General features: G+C 36.9%; 3 protein-coding genes across 4 annotated transcripts; 2 read left to right on the forward strand and 1 right to left on the reverse strand.

Moving 5' to 3' along the window:
* The first annotated feature begins 2,560 nt into the window (after window positions 1-2,560).
* LOC111780392 (nuclear transcription factor Y subunit A-1) lies at window positions 2,561-7,060 on the forward strand. 2 transcript variants are annotated; one of them, XM_023660775.2, is made up of 7 exons: window positions 2,561-2,719; window positions 3,085-3,164; window positions 4,428-4,712; window positions 5,104-5,219; window positions 5,373-5,444; window positions 6,041-6,202; window positions 6,489-7,060. In XM_023660775.2, exons 3-7 carry the CDS (start codon window positions 4,439-4,441, stop codon window positions 6,633-6,635), a joined length of 771 nt encoding a protein of 256 aa, XP_023516543.1. In that variant the 5' UTR covers window positions 2,561-2,719; window positions 3,085-3,164; window positions 4,428-4,438; the 3' UTR covers window positions 6,636-7,060. The 2 variants fall into 2 exon arrangements, with proteins under 2 accessions (XP_023516543.1, XP_023516542.1); XM_023660774.2 differs by lacking the exon at window positions 3,085-3,164.
* Window positions 7,061-9,155: 2,095 nt separating this feature from the next.
* On the reverse strand, window positions 9,156-13,448 carry LOC111780532 (uncharacterized). Its single transcript, XM_023660957.2, has 5 exons — window positions 13,152-13,448; window positions 11,660-11,974; window positions 10,886-11,087; window positions 9,980-10,208; window positions 9,156-9,577 (listed from the first exon to the last, which is right to left on the reverse strand). The coding sequence occupies exons 1-5, from the start codon at window positions 13,248-13,250 to the stop codon at window positions 9,376-9,378; spliced, it is 1,047 nt and encodes a 348-aa protein (XP_023516725.1). The 5' UTR covers window positions 13,251-13,448; the 3' UTR covers window positions 9,156-9,375.
* A 2,917-nt stretch (window positions 13,449-16,365) lies between these two features.
* On the forward strand, window positions 16,366-20,931 carry LOC111780258 (calcium-dependent protein kinase 8). The gene is made up of 9 exons (XM_023660607.2): window positions 16,366-16,634; window positions 16,948-17,476; window positions 18,786-18,909; window positions 19,057-19,200; window positions 19,389-19,541; window positions 19,624-19,739; window positions 19,835-20,002; window positions 20,106-20,336; window positions 20,414-20,931. Exons 2-9 carry the CDS (start codon window positions 16,973-16,975, stop codon window positions 20,567-20,569), a joined length of 1,596 nt encoding a protein of 531 aa, XP_023516375.2. The 5' UTR covers window positions 16,366-16,634; window positions 16,948-16,972; the 3' UTR covers window positions 20,570-20,931.
* The last annotated feature ends 782 nt before the right edge of the window (window positions 20,932-21,713 follow it).

Here is a 21,713-nt window from a genome sequence, read left to right on the forward strand (position 1 = left end):
GAGTTTGTTGGGTTGGAGAAATATTTCACAAAACCGATCTAAATTTTTGGTTTTTCAAAAATTAAATCTGACCCAAACCGAAAAATAATATAACCCGACCTAACTTGTATAGTTTGGGTGGATCGAGTTCTCAAATTATATGAACACTTGAAATTAACCCAATTAAAAAAAAAAAAAAAAAAAAAAAAAAAAAAAAAAAAAAAGTTAATCCTTCAATTTAAATTTTTTTTAAAAATATTAAACACAAAATCTAAATTTAGAATTTTATTTAATATAAAATTTAAATTTTATCTCATAAATATAATTAAATATTTGGTTGTTAAAATGGAAGGTTGGTTAAATTTCAAAATGAAAAATTATATTAATAAAGGAAAGTACACGTGGCCAGCGGTGGTGTCAGTTTTGTGCTGAGTGGTCCACGCTTTTGCGCCACGTGTTGACAGAATTTCTTTAGTCAATACCGCATTACGTGGGTTCCAATCTCTCTATGGGAATGATAAAACCACCGTCACCCCATCACAACGCCTTATTTTATTTTATTTTTTTAATTAAAAAATCTGAGTCATCCTTTTGGTAATAGCGAGGGTCTGAGTCATCCAAATTGTGGTTTTTTTTTTTAAATTGATTTATTTAATTAAATATTCGAGTGATCTAAATTATAAAAAATATATATATATATTTTTGGTGTTTTTTTCGGATTTTAAACCATTTTTTAAATCAAAAAATATTTTTTAGTTTTGCTATCCAATACTAAAAACATATAATAATTTTTCGATTATATGTTTTGTTACTAACGAAACACGTTTGGTCTTGATTAAATATTGTGTTCGTTTTTTTAAGGTATTCATATGACTCAATAATCCGACTAATTCGGACTACGTAATTCAAAATCGTAAAAGTCAGGTTGGATTAGATTTTTTTTTTTCAATTTGAGTTGCGTTGAGTTTTTTAAAAAATAAAATATTTGGATCGGTTCACAGATGGATAAACTCGATTAACTGTTACAATCCAACTCTACCTTACTTCTAATATTATTATAAAAATTAAGAATATTTAATATTTGTAACGGATTTTAGTGATATAAAAATTAATAATATTTAATATTTGTAACCGAGCTACTTGTAAATGTTACGTATTTGAATTTTATGAGATTTTAATTGTTAATATAAATAGATAAATAATTTTTTTTTAAACAATTAAATAACAGCATAAAAGCCCAAACTAACTCAAATAGAGGGTTGGGTTGTGAACTCGAGTTATTCGTGTTACCAACTTGAGTTGGTCCGGAAGATTTTTCCAACCATTCTATCCGCACCCTAATTTTTTTTTTTACATACAAATCTTAGAAAGTTGCAAATATAATATTATTTAAATTATTACGACGGTCTTTTAATCCTATTTTGATTTTCTAAATTAACCTGAAATTTCGAATTGGTTGAGTTGTAACGACCCGAATAGACTTCATAACCCAATTCAACCCGACCCGTAGGGTTGGACTGTAATAATTTTCACGAAACCTTTATTTATTTAAAAAAGAAAAAAAAAACTTTAAATACAAAGCTACAAAAGGAAATTGAAGGTTTATTATTATTACCATAAATCTTAAATAAATATTTTCCAAAAAAGAAAAAAAAAATCCCAATATATCCTATTATATAAAGGTTCATTACAGCCACATATTTTAAATAAACAAATAAAATATTAATTTAATAGCTTTTATTCAAATTTATAATTCATTTTGATAAAATTAAATTAGCAAGGAGAGAAATATAAAAATAAAAATAATTTTTTTCTTACAAACTTTGGTATGAAAAAAATCATTATCTATTTCTAATTTTTAACGTAATTACACGTTTTTTCGTGTGTTCATCTATCTAACTCAAATTATACCCGAATTGAAATTTTTTATTCAATTCCCGAGACGGAGCATTTTTAGTCGAATTGACCTAAACAATCTGAAAAATAGGATGCACAACGCAACCCAACCCAATCTAACCTTATCGTACTTTTTAAATTGTTACCCGAGTCATTATATGTTAGCAGTGATCGTATTATAACTCGTGAATATTTGATATTTAAGTTATGAAATATTTTATTATTAATGTGACATTTATGCAAGATTTTTTTTTAAATAATAAAAAAACAATTCTACGACTCAACCAAAATCATAAAATATAGATTGGGTTAGTTGGGTCGTGAATCATATTCGGGTCATTTAGGTTACTGACCCAACAACACGGAATTTTGGATTTGTCGAAAAAAAATTAAAATCCGACCCATAATTATAATTAAATATTTTTAATAAATTATATAGATATTTATTTTGAAAAGTTAGGATAAATTAACTAAATAATATTCCTATAATTTATTTGTATATTAAAATTATTTTATTACAAAGATTTAATTTAGATGAAAATTTAATATTAAAAAAGGAACAATATTTATAATAAATAAATTAAAAAAAAAAAAAAAGACAAAGGAAGGAAGAGAAGAAGAGAGGGTGAGGTCCCACAGTGGGTGAGATTATCATATCCGTAGCTTTGTGATTTAAAAACCCTCAAAGTTGAAACTGAGTCTTCCTACTGAGAATTTTTCATTTTTGGAATTCACAGCTTTTTCAATTCATCAAAAAGGGACTAATTTCAATCTCCCTGTTTCTTTAATTCTTCGAATTCTCTTTGTTCCTTTCAGATTTTGAACGTTGCTCGAATTCCTTCCGGTAAGCTATTTTTCTTGGATTCTTTCGTTTGGCTTGCTATGTATGTATATCTGGTGTTTGATTTCTAGGGTATTCGCGCAATTCGTTTGTGTTGGGATTCTTTTGCTCTTTTTTAGGGTTTCTTGGGTGATTGATGGTTTCAGATTTGGTTTTGATTTTGCGATTGTTGGGAAATTGGATGGATGATGTTATGGGAGTTGAAAGCTGATTGATGTGTTACGGATGAGAATTCCTCTGACGCTCTGTTTTTCTTATTTGTTTAGCTCCTTTTACGGAGGATTGAGGGTTTTTTTTTTTTTTTTTTTTAAAGAAAAAAAAAATTATGCGTGGTTACTGGATAGATAACATGTGTCAGATGATCACAGGTTTTGAAGATGTTGATGGATAAAGGAACTGAAAATTTGTGCCTGTTGCTTTTTTCTGTGTCTGGATTTCCTGATTCTAGGTAGGTCACTTTTGCATAATTTGAGTAACAAGAAACACACATCTGGTGGTATAGTTCAGTCTTAGCTTATGAAATAGGATTTGCTGTTGATGGTAATTTAGTGCATGTAACTTTCTGGATGCCAGTGAACGAATATTTTTGTACTTATCACCTGAGATTAGCACTTTTTCTGCTTTGTTTTTATTTGTTTATTTTAGTTATAATCATTCCCAAAGTATGTGTGACCTTGTACTATGTTCTGTTGGTTCTTAAAACGAAGCTAGGATGTTGGAGAGCAACTTTCTAGAGAAAATAGTTCTATTTATTGCAAGGTGGAGCTTTATAAATTTTCTAGGGTTATGATCTTTCAGGTTTTACTTGTTCTTCATCTGGTATTAACTGATCGTAAGAGCATGCTCTATAAGTTAAGCTTATTGGCTTTGTGATTAATTTGGATTTTAACTCGGAATAGTTTCTGGGTTAGCTTTCTTTGGTCTGGTTTTGTTGGTGGGAATAAGGCGTTTGGTGCGAATCCGAACGATATGATATGGTTAATAGTATTTTATTGAGCTGCATTTTGGATTTTTTTTTTTTTGTGCCTTTTTGTTGCCACAATTTAAGTGCCCTGCATCGTCTAATCAATTTATGGACAATTAAACCCTAAATTTCAAGAGATGTGAAGGAAAAGAGAGTGTGTGTGTGCGCGCTCGAGAGAGAGAGAGGAGAAAAATGGGTTATTGTAGCCATCCAGGAATCCGAATTGAGTCATTCATCTTACATGAAACAGAAGAGATGTGGAAAACAATTTAGTCAAAAGGTATTCAAAAGATGTATTAGTACAGGATTGAATCATGAAAAACAATGGTATTGGGAAGGTGTAATTATACAGGCTGAATCATGGAAAACATGTTTTTTACGTCTCCTGCAGTTACTTTTACTCCTTGCCTTACAAAAGTAGAGGGAGAAGAAAACTTTTTCCCAAAGAAAGAGACCGAAGAGTCTTAAGTGCTCACCAACTACCTTGTAACTAGGTCGGGTTCTACCGTTTTGGACTATGACAAGGATTTGTGTTAGCTTTCAATTTATGATTATCATAAATTGAAACAACGGATCATGGATGATATTGGAAGCTAAGATTACAATTAATATGGAATAATACTTAAATTGTTACTGGAGTTAGCAAAGGTTTTTTTTTTTTTTTTTTTTTTTTTTTTTTTAACTGTTGGTTATCAAAATTTACACGTTGATAATTGAGAACTTGAGGCTCTTTTGTTTGTTTCAAAGGGTTTGAAGGTATGCAGTCAAAGTCAGAAACCAATAATCAGCTCCAATCTGATCCAAATGGTGCTCCATCCACGACTATCTATTATGAACCCTGGTGCAGTTCTATGGGGTACAGTCCTTTTCCGTTACCTGTGGTTGGGGGAAATGCTTCCAGTTCGACTTCTCTTGAATTCCCTAATGGTGGTTCAGAGTCAAATGATGGCCAGTCTGTGTCTAATAATGATGTAAACGACGAAGAAGATGATGTTTCCAAAGAAGTGCAAGCTACTGGATCTCCTCATTCTGGTACATCTTTAACCCATATCTGTTAGAGAAAGTTCCCTCTTCAATAAGCAACTCACAGTCATTGAGGTTTTCTGTTTTGTGCCTGACAATGTGGAATATGAACTTATTTGAAGGTGTTATTGTGAAATTTGAGATAACAACTTTGGAAGTCAAAAGTTAACTTAGGTAGAATTATTTGACCCTTTATTGTTTTCATATATTTGTGTTTCGATGGCTGCTTTAGAATACCATCAAAACGCGCATTGATAATTATTAGGCTTACCATATTGTGATATACTTTTGTTACATTGTAAATTATTTTAAAAATAGCAACGAAGTAACGTGCAGAATAAGAAAATTTTCATATGGCTGTTTATGCCCGAATAACAATAGCGCATCTCAACGATTTCAGCGGGAAGCTACAGACAGGATGCTCAGAAGATGCAGCATGTCTCTTCCAATTTGCCAGCTATGCACGGTGAATGTCTGACACAGTCGACACAACTTGAACTTGTTGGTCACTCTATTGTAAGTTCAATTGCTGTCCAGTCTTAGAAAACTCTTTATCTTGTTAGTACAACTTTTGTGATTCTAGTCCCGGATTCTTAGATTCCAATGGCCAAGTTACGATTGTATAATATTATTGAAGAATTTCTTGTGTTTCTTGACATACGTTTGCAGGCTTGTGCATCAAATCCCTATCAGGATCCATATTATGGGGGAATGATGGCTTTCTATGGTCATCAGCCCGTGGTATGTAATTATCTCAACTTCATACAAACCCGAGACTGGTTTCACCGTCATTATCTCTACAATTACTTGGCTCTGCTCATTTAACATAGATGTTTAAATCAAAATCAAAATGGCACTTCTAATTCACACATGTAGGACTCTCGACCCTACCAAGAAATTGAATTTCAAGTCCCATTCTTGGTCCAACTTTCATGAAAAATGGTGCTTGTGCTTCCAAACCTGTAGAATGCAATTTGTTTGCTGTCATACATCAGTTAATTTTTTTCTTTTACTTCCGAGGTCGTTTTCATGAATGTTTCATGAAATATTATACTGAATGTTGAATGGTCTATGCTGATGATTTGGATTAAGACCTACACTTTTACATCCATTTCTCTTCAGACCATGATTAGGTCGAAGGGCAATGCTTCTAAAATTTAAACTTCCTCATTCAAATTTTGTTTCTCACTGTGTAGTTTGTAACCCAAAAAGGAATGTACCATGTGATAATTTGTTATATCTAATATAGCTTCAGCATACACGGAGAGCTGATGTTTCCATTGCATAAAGTCTTAACAGAATTTTCATGCTTTCTAGTTTATTTTTGTCATGGACAGGGCTATCCTATGGTCGGAGCGCCACATGCTAGAATGCCATTGCCCATTGAGATTGCACAAGACCCCGTTTTCGTGAATGCAAAGCAATACCAAGGAATTTTGAGGCGAAGGCAAGCACGTGCAAAAGCCGAGGCTGAAAAGAAGTTGATAAAAGCTAGAAAGGTGGATTTTGTATCTTTTTGTTGGACTGGATTGTTTTTGTGTGTGGACGGAGGGTTGATGCTTGATCTTTTCTCTGATAGACAATATTGATAGGTAGTATTGGGATATAGTTTAGCTTATACTGGATCATGTTCAATATCTCATGGCACCCTTTGGCATGTTCTTGTTCAGTCGTGGTTCGGTATGCTAATTAAACCAGTTCAATCAATCAAGTGCCAGCAGTTTGGTTAATAAACATGGATGCCCATCTTTTTTGGCGATGTTGCTCACTTTTCTTATTCGACAGCCATACCTTCACGAGTCTAGACACCAGCATGCCATAAGAAGGTCGAGGAGCAGTGGAGGGCGTTTTGCGAAGAAAAATGAAGCTGATGGAAAGGAGAGTTCTGAACAGCAGCACGGAAGCTCCTTGACAATCAAGGCCTCTGAGTAGCAACCTGCACCAGCCACTGGAGGTGAACGCCAAGACAATGACCAAAATTGGATCGGGGGGACGGGGGATCGTCGATCGCTTGTTCTTGCTTGTCTGTTGAAGTATTACTGCGTTCCTGGCAAGCGCGCTAGGCGGCAAATCATTCTTGGCTTTGTTCTGTTGTTGTTCTGAAGGGGTGATAAAAGAAAGAATGTGGAATGATATGTGTGTGACTCGCAGGATTTGATGACTTCAAAGGATTAGTTGAAAGTCCAAGAGCTTTCTTCATTCCACTCTTCTTGTTTGCCTTTTTTTGTACAGAGTTTGTGGGAACTTTGACCTCTTGTATTGTATAGTAGAGTGAAGCTAAATGAATCTTAAGGCTTAGGAAACTTATAGATTGTTATTCACAAAGCTTACGCTTTAAAGATTTTAGTTTTTAATATGGAAGGTTGACAGATTATTGGTGCGGATTACTTTTAGTGCTCAACAACGAAAACCGTTATCTATACTCTTTAACTTTGTACCTCGTCTTGATAATATTTTAGAACTTTCGAAAGTTTTTTTTTTTTTAAGTATCTTTAGCATTTTTGGAAATTATTTATTTACATTCCATCGGTTTCTCTTCAATCTCCTTCTATTCTATAATCTCGAGAACTAATAAATAAATAAAATGAGCTCTCTCATTTTTTAATATCACTTGTCTAAGAATTTCAATACCTAAATATACTAAACTCATATAGATATACTTTCTTCAAAAACTTGATAGAAAGATGAATCACCAAATATAAAAGTGCCATAGGGTTAGCTCGCTTAGGCCATAAAGCCCGGGGGTGGTGGAGAACTCACACTGTGCCTCCCCCTATAGTGATTTTTTGGCATTTTCAGTCCTTCTCGAGTAGACATCATTTTGACGAGCGGACATATAGCCTCGTGCATCGTCTGTCAAGTATTTGATTGAAACCAAATTTTGTGAGCTTTCATCTTTCACATAGACGGACTAAATTCTTGAGTCGCATGTCAAAACTCGTATTGAAACTCCAACTTTTGAGGTTAGGGTCAGAGGTCCTACTGGCCCTTTTCGAATTTGTCTTCGACACTCGTGTTGTCATTCTCTCAAACTTTGTGTATGACTCGACTTAGCTTCAATGCATACTCTTCGTGTGTTGGATGATGTACCATCCTCCTTGGTAGCATCATGATACTTCTCAATATTTGGCCCTCATGTGGCGCCCTCTCTCAGTGAGGTTGTGACACCGTACATGTTGTGACCATTGTGTACTAGCTATTAGCCAATATAGTAGATAGGTCAACTATGTCAAATGCATATTAGTATGACTCAAATCACAATGAGGTAACACACATGACGGAGACTACACTTGTATCGTAGAGACTACTTTTAACATCATATTTACATCTTTTTGTGTGTAGAATAATTTTGTTCAAGATGTACATCAGTAGAACAAAATTGACCTCCTTGACCTCTGTTAGTTTCTAGGTGCAAGCAACTGTTAATAACTCTCTGATAGGAGAAGAGTTCATCGTAGATGTCAACGACGACAAACTGAAAGTATTTCAGAGCCACACTAAGACCCTACCGTTAATGATTAGATTTCAATTTCTCATATACACTCATCAAAAGTTCAAATGAACATTGCATTAAGTTCTCGAAATACTAAAGATAATTACGTACCATCTCCATTTTCAGCCACTCACAAGATATTGATGATATAATTCCTCATCAACCACATTTTTGTGTACCTTGATTTCGTCGTGGAGATCATCCAAAAAGACGACCACCATGTGATACATGAGTTTCTATTGTTATATTATCATATTTTACTATTAGTATGTAAAACTTACAATTTGATGTAAAGCATTAAAACATTTATTAGATGAAAATAAAAGATGACATTTTTGGATGTTACGCATAGTTATTACGTCTAGAGGAGTTGTTTAGTCTGGGAATCGTGGAGGTAAATAATATGTGTTTAGGGTGCGATTGTTTAATCTGAAATTCTAAAGTTGGTATGTTACTCCAATAAAAAATTGGTAAACTCTCTGGTCGTCATCGTTGTGAGGCCAAACGGAGAGTAAGACATTTGAGCTCACTCCACCTAACTCTAAGTCTGTCGATGACTTGGACCAAACACTCGAAAGTGTTTATAACCAACAACATTTCAAGTAATTTTGAAACTGATCCTTCTATGAGTGTACGTCTATGAGGGAGAATTGAAGAAGAGAGACAGGAAGAACGGTATAAATCTGGACATTTGATAAAATAAAGAGAGACTCGATGAAATGACCCAAACCAACCGCTAACAGATATTACCCTCTTTGGGTTTTTCCTTCCAGACTTCCTCCTAAGGTTTTAAAAGACGTTTGCAAGGGAAAAGTTTTTACACCCTTATAAAGAATGTTTCGTTTTCCTCTCCAACCGATGTGAGATCTCACACTCAGCGAGGAACGACCGAAAACAGGACGAGGTGAAAGCAACTTAATGTTAGTGAAACCGATTGCCTTGAGCATTTGCCACAAGAATTTAGTAAAAAAAGCTCACTTTAGTTTGGATATAAACCAACTTCTGTGACTCCTAAAAAAGGTTAAAATTAACAAAAATCAACTGTTTTTAGACAAAAAAGAAAACAAAACAAAGCTCATATAGGAACACGTTTACCATGGTTCTTCTCTTCCTCAAAAGACTGAACAGACCTCTAATGATGTATACGATCACGTTCGTGATAATATCGATCAGAATGCTCTACTTGTCGATAATTTCAGGCTCAGGTTGGTCAGGGATAGAATCTGGATCTGTAATGTCATCTGTTTGGTTCTCTGCCGTGTCCGGGTTCGACTTTGTCGCATTGACCACTGTTTGTTGCTTCTCCATCATCCCAGAGAGAGCAAGTCTTGGAGACCATTCGAGAACATCATCAATGATATTCGAAACACGCTTTTGGTATCTGCAAGAGAGAATGCACTTCATGACGAAAACAGAAAAGTAGTATTTGTTCATATGCTTATGCTTTCGGGCCTTCCCTCAAGATTTTTAAGATGTGTTTTAAAAACCGAGGGGAAGTCCGAAAAAAAAAAAACCCAAAAAAACAATATCTGCTAGCGATGAGCGTGGCGGTTAAGCATGGCGGTTAAGCAGATGCCCATAACAAACAAAAGTTTTAAGTCAGTTAACAGTAGGTTATCAAATCGTATTCTCTTAAGCTACACCAAAGAGCAACTGATCCACATTCTAAACTACTCTATAGTTTCGGTCGCTTTGAAAAAGATTGTCGTAAATTGTCATGTATAGACTTCTTTCAGTACCATATCTTAAGTTGTATGGAAGTTTAGAAAGGTACGGAACTAACCTTGCTCGGGCAGCCTCGTCGGGAGCATGATGCCTCATCAACAGTATGATCAGTACAGCCACCATTGCATAGAAAAGTCTGGTTGTCCATTTCGGTTTCTCTTCTTCGTCTTTACTCGGCCAAAAACGGAATAGTTCTCGCAAGGTCGCCTCCTCGGCAAGAATATTGGGAAAAAACCACATGCGCTTGCCAAGAAGAATATAGGATAAACCAAATACTGCTGCCCTCACTGCAAATTTAAATGAAAACATCAAACGTTGTGGGCCGGGAAGAAAGAACCCTACCAGAAATGCTTTAATGGAAGACCAAAAAATGGTGATATTTAATTCATCAATACCACAATTACTATCAAATACGAATGTTTCTAAGCCATACTTGATAAAAACCACACTCTGATAGTAAAGGCTAAAGAAGTTCCAATACTTGAGCAATACAAGGCATCAAATTGCTAACGCTCAAGCCCCTTGGGACCTCTAAAACAATTGAGAACACGTTTAGTGTGCTAGCAAAGTGAATTTCACTCTTCTACATGCAAAGAAGAATCACAATAAATCAACAAATCAACCAAGCTACCACAAACAACAATGAAGAATTTGAAAGAGAAATTGCACTCATTTTCCGACCTTTTCACACAATCTATCCAACAATATAACTTTTTGATGCTAACATGGCCGAGATGCACCTAAACGGACCCAATCACTTGCAAAATTCTTAAAAAAAAAAAAAAAGAAAAGGTGCTTCGAACATAGACAAGAAGCATGAAACATATAAGAACTTGGTGATATCATCCTACCATAATACTTCATGCTGCACTCACCAGATTAACGAAGTCATATAAATGATATATTGATATATAAATGAAGAACAACACAAAGATAAGCCAGTGAAAGGGATTGTATGACCTACATAATAGAAGTGAGAGTATAAGAAGCAGAACCCCAGCGCATGAGTAGAGAATCAAAAGCTTGCATTGATGAGGATATACAGGAAACAAGCAAATTGCAAGAGTCAACACAGGCCAACAAAACGACAGAAGTGTCTGCCAAAATGGCCTCCGCTTAACAAATGTCCACGCAAAAAATGCATCATGTTCGGAGAACACCTGATCCTGCAAGAGTAAGTTGCACGTTCAAAACCGAAAATTGGTGAAAGAACATGATATTAAACTAACTTATGGAACAGGATGGTAAATAAGTTCCTTGCTCAAATGCTTAAAATTTGCATCAAGATGGCTGAATTTAGACACTTACCTATGTCAGCAAGTAAATCCTCTATTTAATAGAAAAGAGAATGGCTAGATCAAATCTTTTCCATCTGCTAGTTTGTGGGTTTGGATTTTTGAAAGTAAGGAATATTTATGGAAGTTTGATGCCCTTTCTTTGGGCTATGGGTTCTAATATTTGTTTTTTTTTAAAGCTTCTATGTCCTTCTCGACTTCATCGAGCAACCCCAGTTCATCCTTCTGTATAATTGTATGGGTTCACAGTTCAATACAACTGTTTCTCAAAAACGCACTCTTATTAATATGACGTACATTGATTTAGAAATTAAGTATAACCTTAAAGAGAATTCTACAACTATATATTTACAGTTAGAAGAAACATCAAATTTATATGATCAAGTAGAGAGGATGAGGCCTCCAACTTTAAAATAAATACATAATGAATAAAAAATTCACACCGGGAATATCTCCAGATGCGCTGGCCATGTAGACAATTTTCTCTTTCCAGGACGAACAGTTTTCACCACACGATCACACCGAACTAAGAGATTCTTACTAAGCAATGCATTGCCAATATCTTCAGTTTCCAAATTCTTATCTGAATCGAGAATATCCTTGACCTCTGGATGATTTCTCAAAAGACCAACAAAATCTTTGCCTCGGAAATACTCGACACGTGTCTCTTGTAAAACAGCCCATCTTGACTCTAAATCCTTGTGGTCTCTCACTTTCTCAGCAAACAACTGAAACACATCCTTCCTTGCAGCTTGTTTCTGAAGATTACGAATTTATAGTGTGTGATCACCACAACAGCCAAAATGAAATAAGCTAATGTAGAATCCTGATTTTAAGAAAATGGTGAGGATACAAACACGAAGCAATCTATTACAGCATATGCACAACAGTCACTGAATTCATAAATTATAATTGGATAAAAGAAAGAACATGTACAGCCACCAACAATCAGTTCATAACCTGCAGCAATTTGAAAATTATTGAAAATTTCCTTCACAAATTGGAAAAATTACCAAAAACCAGCACACAAAGACATGAACTCAGCATAATATAGAAAGCAGTTAAAATATAATTGGTAGCCAAAAGGCAGCTGAATCAAATGCTAAATAGAGGTTAGAAGAACTTATTAGAAGCAAAAGTACACGTATTTTCCCTACACTCTCGTCTAACTCATATGAACTCAATCAATCAATCCCCTTCTCACCCTTCCTCATAACAATCACGCTGTCATTTTCTATTTTTTATACTATGTACGGGACTAAGGTCGAAAAGATTGAGAAAAATCAGTCATTCACAACCACTGAGGAAGGATTCCTCGATATAAAACACTACTCTTAAATTGCAACTGATTCAGACTGATGGAACCTCACAAGCTATACTTTTCTAAATTCAACCCATATAATAACAATTAACAACGCCCATGCAGGTGAATGCAGATCTGATCCATTGAGGCCTAGACTATTCTACTTTTACAATTTGAGCTCCTAGTTGCTCTTCTTCCTAAACTACAAAGCTGCAAAACTGAGCACTACAAAAACCCTTTATCAATGCATGCACATTAATCAATCCTCTTCTCTTTCTTTGATAAGAAACCAAAACAAAGAATGCTCACTTAATCATTCATCCAGCCACACGCAACCCATTTCTCATCGAGAAACTTCAAATCAAGAATTGCAAATTTATGCGAACTTCACGCCGATCAACCATTTCTCGGAAAATCAGTATATATACATATATAAGAACCCAAAAGAAAAACTCATATAACATGTCCAATAAACACATCAATGAGATGCATTCTGGGCGGGCATGAATGTGCCATTTGGGTCTTCAAACAATCAAACAAAGAATCATACTGAAACCATCGTACCCTCTTGAAGGCAACAAAACCCCAGATCAGAAAACAAAATCAAATCTAGAGGGATAAAGAAGGCAAACCCTAGGAGGGGTATCAGAATTGGGATCTATAGCAGCATTTTGAACAGCAGTTGATTGCCTTCTGACCCTCTTCTTCTCGGTTCCTCCGGTTTTCCTCATCTCACAGCCCGATTTGATTCAAAAACAAAAGAAATGGGATCTTTTGATGTTTCCCGTTGCCTTCTTCGCCGCTGTGAATGCGATTGATCGCGAAGAAAATTTGTAGAACGTTCGTGAAGTTAATAAGAAAGAAAGGGAAAAAGAAAAAAAAAGATCAGAAAACGATTTCTTCACTTTCACCCTCTTTTCTCAGAGCATTGCCATCTCTTCATCCCAACCAATCAAATTCTGCCATTTCAGCATCTTGACCTACCTGCATTTGCTTTTTATATTTCATAACCTTTGGGATTTACTATAAATTTTTTAACATTTTATTAAAATTTATTATATATTATTAATATTGTTTTAATTCGCGAGAGACGATACCACCACGCTATTAAATATTGTGAAAAGATGACATGACATGCTGCCTGTAACGATTCATGTCCAGGATTCGGCATCTGATGGCCCCGACATTTTCTTATGTTCCAGTGACATGTCTATTACCCCTTTTTCCATTTACTGAGAAAGGTTGTCACGGGTAGTAAGGGGCAACCTCGATGAGAAAGGTTGCTTCCATTTTGGTTTTCACGAGTAGGAAGGGTATTCAAGCAAGCCCTCCAATTTCTCGTTATATTATAGACTATACTGGCGTTGGTATGTATCACAATCATATTATGAAGAGAGTAGGTTGTAACCTTCACTTGTAGACATGACATGGTGGCGACATAAAAGTGGCGTCCAACCGACCATGCGAGGTCTGAGACAAGACGAGTGTCATGATGCGATCGAGGAAGACAGTACATCGTCCAACACACCAAATGAAGTGGGCATGCGGAGCTGAGGCATATGCAAGATAGAGGCAACGATGTTGACATGAGTGTCAAATATAGACTTGATAAGGGCCAGGTAGGGTCTCGAGCCTTAACCTCAAAAGTTGGAATTCTTAAAGGAATTTGGGCATGCGGCTCTGGAGTTAAGTCCATTCATATGAAATATGAATGCTTGCAAAATTTGATATCGATTAGACACCGGACGAACACTTCCAGAGACCGTATGATCGTTCTCCAATGTCATGTCTACTTCTGTTAGACAAAAAATGTCTCATAATGTATCTCAAAGGGAAACATGGTATCATCTCTCTATCACTCCTCGACCCTGTAGCCTAAACGAGTTACCCTGTGACACATATGTGTGTCACAATGAGGGCAAGCGTTGCGAGATGAGTGTCTTGGGCGACTTCCTTTAAAATGGGTCTTTCAATGACAGTATCAGACAACTTAGATGTGCCGAAATTGCGCCCTTGCCCATGAATTGGAGGTTGGTATATGCACTTGCTATCTGGTACATAATTCATAAATGATTTAGCATGGACACAAGAGGGTCCAATGTCTCGATAGAATCCAAATGGAGAATATTCGAGATGCCTTGATATATGAACGACATATGGGTCCATTCTCGATGGACATGTCTAGGTAACCCAATTGCCAATGACATCTCAGGACTTGGGATGATATCATGACATGAAGGTCTGCTATTGGGAACCAAGATGAGAACATGAGATGAGACGTTGCATGTGAAAGACTTTGAAACTGAGTAGAGGCAAGGTCAAGCTAGATGACTTAGCTTCTTAGTGTAAAGGCAAGAATATGCACGCATGCATAACATGTGTGGCCAAATAAGCTTAGATTTCACATGAATTGTGTTCGTTTGACGAAGGTAAACCTCACTTAAGGTCTGACGAAGCCACAAAACTGAACGAAAATGAATATAGAGCTCGAGTTTTCCTTAGATATTTGTTTCAGGGCGGTTAAAAAAAGAATTAAAAAATATTTATGCACCAAAAAGGATAAATTTAATGCATATTATTAAAGAAAAAACAAAAAGGAAAAATTAAAGGACAAAAAAGTCCAAAAAGTAGTTTGCAAAGTGTGACCAAAGCAAGAGGATTTTGTCCACATTTTGGTTTGCATAAAGGTTGGAACTTTGGATTTGAAAAGTCCAAAAAACTCCACCAAGTGCACACTTGTTGAACAATTGTTAGCTATTTAGCCCCACATTTATTTGGAGATCCTTAGTTCTTGAATGTCACCTTTAACGTGATAATGTTAGTGAAAGAGTCGGAACAAAGGTGAATTGTGAGATCTCACGTCGGTTGGAGAAAGGAACGAAACATTTCTTATAAGGGTATGAAAACCTATCTCTAGTAGACACGCTATAAAATTTGAGGCTATGACAATATGTATCGGGTCAAGACAGATAATATCTACTAGTGGTGGGCTTGGAATGTTAAAAATGATATCAGAGCTAGACACTAGGCGATATGTCAATGAAGACGTGGAGCCCCAATGGAGGTGGATTGTGAGATCCCATGTCGGATAGAGAGGGGGAACGGACGTTGGGACGCTGGCCCCCAAAGGGGGTGAATTGTGAGATCCCACGTCGGTTGGAGAGGGAGAACGGACGCTGGGCCCAAGAGAAGTGGATTGTGAGCCCCACATTGCTTGTAGTGAGGAACAAAACATTTCAAGGGTGTAGAAATCTCTTCCTAGTAAACACCTTGGGGCGGATTGTGAGATCTCACATTGAAAGAGAAACGAAACATTCCTCACAAGAGTGTGAAACTTTCTTGTTAGTAGATACTTTATGACAGCAATACATAACAGTCCAACAAACAAAGAAATTTTCAACCTTCCTATACATGTAGGAAGTCTTCCAAATAGTCAAAGATCCATACAAGCTTAGTATCTATGGATGGAACCAACCAAGAACTACTCCAATCGTAATGCCAAACCCACTCCATTGAACTCTCAACAGGTTTGCCTTATCTTGGTGGGTAAAGGGGTTAGGACTTTGAAAAGGACAAAGGTGTAGGTAACCCCAAGGGTCTTGAAATGCCATCAAAGACCAGATTTCATTAATCATTCAATTAAGATTTTTCAAAACTCTCCATGCCTCATTAGCTAAGACCTTGATTGAGACCTCATTAGCTAAGACCTTCAAGTCCATCCTCACCAAGATCAAGCAAACAAAAACAAAACTTGAAACCCATCCTTCAAAAACAAAAAGAAAAAGAAGGGAGGGAAAAGAATTGACCCATTGATGAGTAAAGGAATAAAAAGAAAAGGGTTTATCTCTTCATTGAATCGAGGAGAGAGAATCAGAGAGAGAGAGAGAGAGAGAGAGAGAGAGAGAGAGGAGAAGGGGGTCTGGAAAATGAGCTTTGACCTCTCTCTCTCAGAGAACCCATGGTACATTCACACTTTTGAATAACTTTTTTCCCTTATTTATCCTTTCCCCTTCAATACTCTCTCAATCTCATCTTCCCTTCAGTTCTTCAACAGATTCAGACAAAACCCATTTCGATTTCTGGGTGTTTTCAAAGAAATTTGATCTGGATTTCAGGTAAGGTTTCTGGGATTTCTCTGTTCTTTGTACTTCAAACAAATGTTTAGACCATTCCTAGTTATTTGGAGGTTTTACCTGCTTGTTTTCCATCACTCCCTTTTGTTTGGACCATTACAAGAATATCCCTTCTCGCTTATGGATAACTCTAGAAGATATTTGCGTTTTTTGTTCCTAACATATTGCTTTCAAATACCCTCTTAATATCTTCGCTAAAATCTCGTTTCCCCTTTTGCTCTGTCTTAATCGTTCCCCTGTTTTCGTAACATCGAGATCTGTTTTCCCTTTTCCCCCCTTTATTCGTTGTTACTAGAAAGCTCGAGGATCTGCTTTGATTCATGGGGAATTGCTGCGCTACGCCGGCTACTCCATCAGGGCAGCAGAACAAGGGGAAGAACAAGAAGTCGAACCCATTTGCAGCGGATTATGTAGTGAGCAATGGCAATGGTGGTGGGAACTGGGTGTTGAAAGATCCAACGGGTCGAGACATTTCTGCCTTATACGATCTGGGTAGCGAGCTTGGAAGAGGTGAATTTGGGATAACTTATTTGTGTACTGATATGACCACTGGAGAGAAACTTGCTTGCAAATCGATATCAAAGAAGAAGCTGAAGTCTGCTGTGGATATTGAGGATGTGAGGAGAGAAGTTGAAATTATGAAGAATTTGCCTAAGCATCCGAACATTGTGTCATTGAGAGATACCTATGAGGATGAATATGCTGTTCATATTGTTATGGAGCTTTGTGAAGGTGGGGAGCTGTTTGATAGGATTGTTGCGAGAGGTCATTACACGGAAAGAGCAGCTGCAGCTGTCATGCGGACCATTGTTGAAGTTGTGCAGGTGAAACATTCTTGTTTATGTGGTTGTTCTTGTTGTTCTTTGTTTTGAATAAGGTTCAATGGTTCCTGATAACAAATGCTTTTGATTGTTTGATTATTAGTTTAGTCGTTGAACTTCGGTAGATCTGTTTATTCGTTATCTGAACTTTAGGAAGCTCTAATTTATGTCGTAAACTTCGGATTCTGATTTTTGATAGCTGTTTACAAAATGATAGCATTGGGATGTTTATTGGGGAAATATTTGTTGATTTGGCATTATGTGTTGAATAGATGGGAGAAGAAAGTGGACAAGAGGACGGATTTGGTAACATATCCAATTCCTTAGAAAGATTGTGTCACCTCGTTAATCGAGTTGTTCACTTTCTTATGTTATTGTCAAATCGTCCAATATTTGTTTAATAAGCATGGTACAAAACTGTTTAGTTATGCATCAATGAAAATTTAGGTATATGTGTGAGATTCCGTATCAATTGGAGAGGGGACGAAACATTATTTATGAGGGTGTAGAAACCTCTCCCTAGCATACGTGTCTTAAAACCTTGAGGGGAAGCCCGATGAGAAAGCCCAAAGATGACAATATCTGCTAGCGGTGGGGTTGGGTTGTTACAAATGGAATCAAAGCCAGACATCGAGCGGTGTGCCAGCAAGGATATCGAGCCTCGAAGGGGGGTGACACAGGGCGGTGTGTGCCAGTGAGGACATTGAGCCCTGGAGGGGGTGGATTGTGAGATTTCACATCGATTGGAGAGGGGAACGGATGTTAGCGAGGACGTTGGGCTCTGAAGGGGGTAGATTGTGAGATCTCATATCAGTTGGAGAGGGGAATGAAACAATTTTTATAAGGGTGTGGAAACCTCTCCCTAGCAGATGCGTTTTAAAACCTTGAGGGGAAGCTCGGAAGGGAAAGCCTGAGGCATTGGTCGGAGTAGCACTAAACCCTCTCCACAGTAGACGTGTTTTAAAAACGTGAGGCTGGTGAGGATACGTAACGGGCCAAAGTAGACAATATCTGCTATCGGTGGGTTTGGGCTGTTATAGATACACTCTCCCTAAAGCAACATATCCAATTCCTTAGAAAGACCATGTCACCTCATTTATCGAGTTGTTCACTTTCTTATGTTATTTGTTGCTGCTAAAACACCTATTTACCGAGTGAAAGAAGTGTTTTATATCCGTCTCGTGTCTTCGACTTGAACACAATGCACCTGCACGATTACTGCACTCTCTGGATACAATGCTTCTATTCTAATTGAGCTTATTGAGAAGTTGTATGATTTGCTCATACACTTACATGTATTTTTTCTATGCAGATGTGCCATAAACACGGTGTTATGCATCGCGATCTCAAGCCCGAGAACTTCCTTTTTGGAAACAAGAAGGAAACAGCTCCATTAAAAGCAATTGATTTCGGGTTGTCGGTATTCTTCAAACCTGGTATTAGACTAGATCCATTCAGCACGGCTGCTTTTTGCCTTTCTAATACATAGTTACTTTCATGTAATGCATCTTCTTTTCTTTTCTTTTCTTTTCATTTCTTTATAAACATCTGCAAGTAGTATAACAAATATGCAATTCCTTTAGGTGAGCAGTTCAATGAAATCGTTGGAAGTCCGTATTACATGGCTCCCGAGGTCCTGAAAAGGAACTACGGTCCAGAAGTTGACGTTTGGAGTGCCGGGGTCATTCTTTATATTTTACTTTGTGGCGTCCCACCTTTTTGGGCAGGTTTGTTTCCCATAAGTTTTGTTTTTGAAAAAAAACCGTCATTCTTGATTCGAATCCTTTGTTTTCCATTAGCCTGATTATGATCCGTATCATAAAAACTTCATGTATATAAAAATTGTGTTCCATATCGTAAGAACGTTGTGTATTTGAAGATCTTGACCATTTTCTGTTTCATATTTTGCAAGCAGAAACCGAACAGGGGGTTGCACAGGCTATCATTCGCTCGGTAATCGATTTTAAGAGGGACCCTTGGCCTATAGTGTCCGACAATGCAAAGGACCTAGTGAAGAAAATGCTTAATCCCGACCCCAAAAGGCGACTCACCGCTCAAGAAGTGCTCGGTACTAATTTTATTCCGTTATATGTAGCCTTTTCAATTCATTGCTTCACTACGAAATGATTTTCCCTTCTATGAACATGTAGAACATCCCTGGTTACAAAACGCCAAAAAGGCGCCGAATGTTTCATTGGGGGAGACTGTGAAAGCGAGGCTAAAACAGTTTTCTGTGATGAACAAGCTGAAGAAAAGAGCTTTACGGGTAATAATATCTTGAATACAAAGAACACTTTGCTATGTTTCTGGAAATTCTTGCGGGAAATTTGATATCAAAACTTGAATTATATTGTATAATAGGTTATTGCCGAGCATTTATCAGTTGAGGAAGTGGCTGGAATCAAAGAGGCATTTGAAATGATGGATACTGGCAAAAGAGGTAAGATAAACCTCGAGGAGCTTCGTGTAGGATTACAGAAGCTAGGCCAGCAGATCCCGGACGCTGATCTACAGATACTCGTCGAATCGGTAAGCGTTCTTCTCTTTCTAATCCCGGGATCTGAGTCTGGTTGCTCCTTGAGCTCTGCACAATTATCCATCATCTTAGTTTAAAGAACTTAACTCTTGGCAGGCTGATCTTGATGGTGATGGGACATTGAATTATGCGGAGTTCGTCGCTGTTTCGGTCCATCTTAAAAAGATGGCAAATGATGAACACCTACATAAAGCTTTTTCATTCTTCGATCAAAACAAGAGCGGCTACATCGAGATTGAAGAGCTAAGAAATGCGCTTAATGACGGAGACGAGACCAACATCGAGGAGGTTATCGATGCCATCATGCATGATGTGGACACAGACAAGGTCAGTTTTTATTCCTGTAACGCTTATGTCGTCGATCATCACCTACACATGTAACACTTTCCTTCTCATTACTTCAGGACGGGCGTATAAGCTACGAGGAGTTTGCAGCTATGATGAAAGCGGGTACAGATTGGAGAAAAGCTTCGAGACAATACTCACGAGAAAGATTTAACAGTCTGAGTTTAAAGTTAATGAGAGACGGATCGTTGCATCTAACGAACGAAGGTAGATGAATCACGAACCTTGGAAGCTGATTGATTTTGTTGATTTGGATGGAAGAAACTCTGAATTTTTTCTTCTTTTTACTTCACTTTTGAATATGATTTGGTTTGTAGAACAGATGTTTTGGCTTTTGGGCTAGCCAGGATTAGAATGGTGGGGTCTGAAAGTGCCTCTTGAAACACTTATGTTCATGTTAAGGGTATCTGTTTTGGGGTAGTTGAGTGCAGAGAAGACCCACCTAAGTTCATTCTAGAGAGGAGAAAGGGTCTTGGTTGAGGACCTCATTGTGTGATTGTGTGTATATAATCAATTAATTAGGTCAACTAGTGATGTAAGAATTTGCTTGAATCTACATTTTCCTTTCAATTTTCCACTTCTTTTAAGGTGTTTAGCCCCTAAGCTCGAGAACCCATGTTCGTGGAAGGGTTTGTTATACCCGAGTTCAGTCTTGATTATTGATAGGTATTGCTTGTTTGTGAAAGGGTTTGTTAAAACTGGAGTTCAATCTTGATCATTGACAGGTATTGCTTGTTTGTGAAAGGGTTTGTTAAACTCGAGTTCAATTTTGATCATCAACGGGTATTACTTGTTCGTGAAAGGGTTTGTTAAACCCGAGTTCAGTCTTGATCATCAATAGGAATTGCTTGTTCGTGAAAGGGTTTGTTAAAACTTGAGTTCAATCTTGATCATTGATAGGTATTGCTTGTTTGTGAAAGGGTTTGTTAAACCCGAGTTCGTATTGCTTGTTCGTGAAAGGGTTTGTTAAACCCGAGTTGAATCTTGATTATCAACCGGTAGTGCTTGTTCGTGAAAGGGTTTGTTAAACCCAAGTTCAATCTTGATTATCAATGGGTACTGCTTGTTCGTGAAAGAGTTTGTTAAACCCGAGTTCAATCTTGTCATCAACAGGTACTGTTTGTTCGTGAAGGAGTTTGTTAAACTCGAGTTCAATCTTGATCATCAATAGGTATTGCGTGTTTATGAAAGGGTTTGTTAAACCCGAGTTCAATCTTGATTATCAACCGGTATTGTTTGTTCGTGAAAGGGTTTGTTAAACCCAAGTTCAATCTTGTCATCAACAGGTATTGCTTGTTCTTAAAAGGGTTTGTTAAACTCGAGTTCAATCTTGATCATCAATAGGTATTGCGTGTTTAT

Source organism: Cucurbita pepo, chromosome 18, assembly GCF_057944985.1.
Source record: "Cucurbita pepo subsp. pepo isolate OVF chromosome 18, ASM5794498v1, whole genome shotgun sequence".
NCBI classification, from domain to species: Eukaryota; Viridiplantae; Streptophyta; class Magnoliopsida; order Cucurbitales; family Cucurbitaceae; genus Cucurbita; species Cucurbita pepo.

Excerpts from the sequence above, each read along its gene's own strand:
- LOC111780532 (XM_023660957.2), bottom strand. The coding sequence starts at position 13,250 with ATGAGGAAAACCGGAGGAACCGAGAAGAAGAGGGTCAGAAGGCAATCA. Across the intron at positions 11,975-13,151 it reads ATTCTGATACCCCTCCTAGG|AAACAAGCTGCAAGGAAGGA; the intron begins GTTTGCCTTCTT and ends CGTAATCTTCAG. Across the intron at positions 10,209-10,885 it reads TATACTCTCACTTCTATTAT|TGAGGGCAGCAGTATTTGGT; the intron begins GTAGGTCATACA and ends TTAAATTTGCAG.
- LOC111780258 (XM_023660607.2), top strand. The coding sequence starts at position 16,973 with ATGGGGAATTGCTGCGCTACGCCGGCTACTCCATCAGGGCAGCAGAAC. Across the intron at positions 18,910-19,056 it reads GTCGGTATTCTTCAAACCTG|GTGAGCAGTTCAATGAAATC; the intron begins GTATTAGACTAG and ends CAATTCCTTTAG. Across the intron at positions 19,740-19,834 it reads TGAAGAAAAGAGCTTTACGG|GTTATTGCCGAGCATTTATC; the intron begins GTAATAATATCT and ends ATTGTATAATAG.
- LOC111780392 (XM_023660775.2), top strand. The coding sequence starts at position 4,439 with ATGCAGTCAAAGTCAGAAACCAATAATCAGCTCCAATCTGATCCAAAT. Across the intron at positions 5,220-5,372 it reads AACTTGTTGGTCACTCTATT|GCTTGTGCATCAAATCCCTA; the intron begins GTAAGTTCAATT and ends ATACGTTTGCAG. Across the intron at positions 5,445-6,040 it reads TCTATGGTCATCAGCCCGTG|GGCTATCCTATGGTCGGAGC; the intron begins GTATGTAATTAT and ends TGTCATGGACAG.